The 4,911-nt window shown below is 47.7% G+C and overlaps 1 protein-coding gene across 2 annotated transcripts in view; it reads right to left on the bottom strand.

Moving 5' to 3' along the window:
- Nucleotides 1-2,149: 2,149 nt before the first annotated feature.
- The window catches only part of TGM6 (transglutaminase 6), a 55,086-nt gene continuing 52,324 nt past the window's right edge, over nucleotides 2,150-4,911 (bottom strand). The window contains exons 11-13 of one of the 2 annotated variants that reach the window (XM_017872544.1): nucleotides 3,782-3,936; nucleotides 3,355-3,488; nucleotides 2,150-2,413 (exon numbers count right to left, since the gene is read on the bottom strand). In XM_017872544.1, coding sequence (XP_017728033.1) covers nucleotides 2,260-2,413; nucleotides 3,355-3,488; nucleotides 3,782-3,936 — 443 coding nt within the window. In that variant the 3' untranslated portion in view covers nucleotides 2,150-2,259. The remainder of the gene's footprint in view (nucleotides 2,414-3,354; nucleotides 3,489-3,781; nucleotides 3,937-4,911) is intronic. The other variant, XM_017872545.1, reaches the window with a different exon arrangement.

Below are 4,911 nucleotides of genomic sequence, written 5' to 3'. Positions count from 1 at the left end.
TCACCACCTTCAGCTACGTTCCCCTCCCTAAACACCTACAAGGGGACTTCAAAAGATTCATGGAAAAGTAACGTTAAAACATAAACATAAAAAGTAGAAACTTCATTTCTCAACATGAGCTCTGTCAAGTTCAAGATATTTTTGTAAGCAATAATACCTGCCATTTAGTCCATCCCTAAAGAACTGAGGGTCCAAGGGATTTAACCATGTTACCACAGTCTTTTTTTTTTTTTTTTTTAAATACAATTAACTGAGAGAAATGGGCACCTTTAAAGATTTTGTTTTTAAGATTAGGAAACAGGCCGGGCACAGTGGCTCATGCCTGTAATCCCAACACTTTGGGAGGCCGAGACAGGAGGATCACTTGAGGTCAGGAGTTTGAGACGTGCCTGACCAACCCCGTCTCTACTAAAAATGCAAAAATTAGCTGGGCATGGTGGCATGTAATCCCAGCTATTCAGGAGGCTGAGGAGGGAGAATCGCTTGAACTCGGGAGGCAGAAGTTGTGGTGAACCGAAATTGCACCACTGCACTCCAGCCTGGGTGACAGAGCAAGACTCTGTCTCAAAAAAAAAAAGAGATTAGGAAATAAAAAGAAGTCAGATGGAGCCAAATCAGGACAGTCTGGTAGATGCTTAATGAATTCCAGACAACACTCTCACAAAATTGCCTTTGTTTGATGAGAGGAATGAGCAGGAGCACTATTGTGGTGGAGAAGGATTCTCTGGTGAAGCTTTTCTGGGGCTTTTTCTGAAAGCTTCAGCTAACTTTATCAAAACACTCATAATAAGCAGGAATTCTTACTCTTTGGTTCTCCAGAAAGCCAACAAGCAGAATGCTTTGAGCATCCCAAAAAACAGTTTCCATGACCTTTGTGCCTGACCGGTCCACTTTTTTTTTTTTTTTTTTTTTTTTTTTTTTTGAGGCAGTCTTGCTCTGTTGCCCAGGCTGGAATGCAGTGGTGCAATCTCAGTTCACTGCAAGCTTCACCTCCTGGGTTCAAGTGATTCTCCTGCCTTAGCCTTCTGAGTAGCTGGGATTACACACCAAAACGCTTGGCTAATTTTTGTATTTTTAGTAGAGATGGGGTTTCACCATGTTGGCCAGGCAGGTCTCGATCTCCTGACCGCAAGTGATCCACCCACCTCAACCTCCCAAAGTGCTGGGATTACAGGTGTGGGCCACCACACCCGGCCGGCCGGTCCACTGTTGCTTTGACTGAACCACTTCCCCCTCTTGGTAGCCATTGCTTCGATTGTGCTTTGTCTTCAGGACTGTATTGGTAAAGCTGCGTTCCATCCTGTTACAATTCTTTGAAGAAATGCTTCGGGATTTTGATCCCTTGTTTACAATTTCCACGGAAGGCTCTGTTCGTGTTTGCAGCTGATCTGGGGGCAATAGTTTTGGCACCCATTGAATGAAGCATTTTCTCAACTTTAATTGTTCAGTCAGAATTGTGTAAGCTGGGCCCGGTGAGGTGTTGGCTGTTGTTTGTGCTGTTAGTCACTGGCCCTCTTCAGATTTGGAGCTGCAGATTTTAGGGGAATGCAATCCAGTTTGGGCCCTTCCTTTATCTTCTTAGATTATCCCAGGCAGCAGTCACGCCTCAGATCCTGGGCCTGTGTCTTCACTGAGGGAAAATCTCCCTTTGCTTAAAATCTAATGCTTTTTAGGATAGGGACTTAGGAGGTATAAATGGCACACACACGGGCCTCAACTCTGCCTCTAGCTCACTCTGTGACCTCAATAAGTTTCCTTCTTCTCTGTAATGGGAGTATTGAGGGATGGTTAGGTTCCAGCTCTTACACTTTTGGGTTCTCTGTCAGGACTGTGGGGAGGATCCTTGGCTCTTGATGTGGCCAGGACATTTGAGAAGCAAGGAGAGTCCAAGGGTCAGCCAGGGTGACGGTGAGCTGGCAGGGCAGAGTACGGCAGAACTGAGTGGGCCAGGGTTACTGTGATGCTTGGGTCTGTCAGCCTCCCAGCTATGGGGATGAGACATGAAGGTTGGAGAGGCTCCCTAGCTTCTTACATCATCTATGGTTGTCCAAAAGTTTAAAGATTACTGAGTGCAACACTTCATTTTACAGAAGAGTAAACTGAGGCCCAGGAGGAGAAGGAACTTGCCTAAATTTACCAAGTAGGGCAGAGGTTGAAGCAGGATTAACTGAGGTCCCCTGGCTCCCACGTGGAAGAGACAAAGAATGGGCAGGAGGCGGACAGGGGCCAAATTGCCCCCTCTCAGTCCCTCATGATCCATCACTTGGCAGTGGCCACATGGATGATCACAAAACCCTTGATGTCCGGGAAGTGAGGGCTTACAAGGTCCACCTGCAACTGCCTTGGGCCACTCTTGGAGGGAGTGATGTCAAACTGGACTGAGGCCTTCTCCTGAGGCTCCAGGGTGGGCACGCTAGAGGAAAAGGAGGTAAGAAAGGCAGACTGTCAGTCCTCTTGCCATTCTGAGTCTGGCCTGCCAATCCACGGCTCCCCAAACTCCTCAGGATCAAGTTCACCTTGTGGCTTGACATACAAGACTTATCAACATGTTTCCAGGCCAGGTGCGGTGGCTCACTCCTGGAATCCCAGCACTTTGGGAGGCCGAGGCAGGTGGATCACCTGAGGTCAGGAGTACGAGACCAGCCTGACTAACATGGTGAAATCCCATCTCTACTAAAATACAAAAATTAGCTGGGAGTGGTGGTGCACACCTGTAATCCCAGCTACTCAGGAAGTCGAGACAGGAGAATTGCTTGAATCTGGGAGGGGGAGGTTGCAGTGAGCTGAGATTGCACCATTACACTCCAGCCTGGGCAACAGAGTGAGACTCTGTCTCAAAAAGAAACAAACAAACAAACAAAAACAACAAAAAAACATGTTTCCAATTTAATTTTCTCTTCTACCACCTGCACTCTTCCCATCCAGCCAGGCTAGTTTTCTGTCTGTGCCCTGAACTTCCCTCCTCTGGGCTTTCATCGGCTCTGTTCCTCCCACCTAGGATATTCCAATCCACCCAAGGCCCAAATCAAGTTCTCTTCTTCCAGGAGACCTTCCCTGACAACACCAGTGAGAGAAAATGAATGAAAGTGAGTGAATAAGTAAATGGATAAATAAGTGAAAATATGAATGAATTATGTGAGTGAATGACTGAGTGAACGAGTTATATGATTTGAGTAAATGAATCAATGAATAAAGGAATAAATAAGTGAATGCAGGCTGATATGGATAGGCTGTGGGCTGGTTCCTGGGGGGTCCAGAATCTCTCCCACACCCCCTATCCCTGGCAACTTCTCTTTGGCTCATCCATAAGGAAGGGAGCCCCATTCCCTGCCAACCCCCCAGGCTGGCACTTACTCGATTCTGAGCTGTTCCTGGAGAAAGCCGCTGCCCTCCACCATCAGCGCACAGTCCTTCACTCTTTCTAAGAGGGGGTTGACTACTGTCACTTCCACCGTAACTGCCACTCCCACCATGGCTGGGCCCAGAACCTGAAAGGGGACAACACGGATCAGCCATCGTGTCTACCCCTCCTCCCTGCAGGAAATCGATGGTCCTGGCTGAGTTAGAGGATGGATCATTAGTCATGTCCACCCCTGCCTCCGTATACCCCATTACTGAGTGCCACCATTGCATTCATCCCCTTATGTCCAACCCACCCCTCCCACCTTGGAGAGCTAAAGCTGGAGTTAAAGGCACAAAATGCCCAGCTTCTGACACTCTCCCCCAGCTCTGGGGAGTGGGTGCTGCTTGGAACAGCATGGTAGGTGCAGGCTGAGGTCACCTTGATGGTGATGAAGTCCTCTAGAGTAATGTCCTTCTCCACCAGAAGCTTCTCTCCTTTGGTGATGAGGCACATGGCAGCCAACAGGATCTTCTTGTCCTCTGTCAGGTCTTCTTTATACTTAGAGTAAGATATTGTAATTGGGATTCTCTTCTCTGGAAGGGAAAGCAGAGGTGGGAGTTGGGGTTTGGTGTCTTTCTTCAATGGCACTGGGAAGAAGGAAGGGAAGGCCCAACTAATAGCTCCTTTCTCTCCGGTCCTTGCAACCATTCTGTGACAGGCTTTATTCTCCTCAGTTCTCAGATGAAGAAACCTAAGGCCCAGAGCGGGTATTTTCTTGTCCAAACTCATATAGGAAGTAAACCAAGAAATTAGGATGAGGTGGGAGTCAAATTCAGGTCAGGGAGCTACCACAATACCAGACTATTTCTCCAAGAGCCAAGAGCCCCCAGAGATGTTTCCAAGCTTTCCCTACTTATTCCAGATGGAAATCTCTCAGCCCATCAACCATTCATCCCCTCCTTCACTGTTTATTGAGCACCTATTATGTGCTAGGTGTAGAGAAGAGGAAGACCAAAGGCCTGCCTCAATCTTCCAATCCTGTGAGGCCAATTTCCCTACAACTTTTCCAAATGCCCCCCTCCAAGGCCCAGTCCTGGTCAGCCCCATCAACTGAGGGAAGTCTTCACTGACGCCTCCAGCCAGTGCTCTCATGCTCTCTGAGCTCCTGTGGTCCTGGCCATCTCTATCTGCCTCTCACCAGTCACAAACATCCTGCCTAGGTATTCTTTTCTTGTAAGCATGGATCACCACAAACCTCAGTCTTTTTTTTTTTTTTTTTTTTTTTTTTTGAAGACGGAGTCTTGCTCTGTTGCGAGGCTGGAGTGCAGTGGTGGCATGATCTCAGTTCACTGCAACCTCCACCTCCTGAGTTCAAACGATTCTCCTGCCTCAGCCTCCTGAGTAGCTGAGACTACAGGCACATGCCACCACACCCAGCTAATTTTGTATTCTTAGTAGAGATGGAGCTTCATCACGTTTGCCAGGATGGTCTCAATCTCTTGACCTCATGATCCGCTCACCTTGGCCTCCTAAAGTGCTGGAGTTACAGGTGTTTTTTTTTTTTTTTT

The sequence above is a fragment of the Rhinopithecus bieti genome, unplaced genomic scaffold (genome assembly GCF_001698545.2).
Source record: "Rhinopithecus bieti isolate Rb0 unplaced genomic scaffold, ASM169854v2 scaffold_7580, whole genome shotgun sequence".
Lineage (NCBI taxonomy): Eukaryota > Metazoa > Chordata > Mammalia > Primates > Cercopithecidae > Rhinopithecus > Rhinopithecus bieti.
This window is presented reverse-complemented; position numbering and strand designations above follow the sequence as displayed.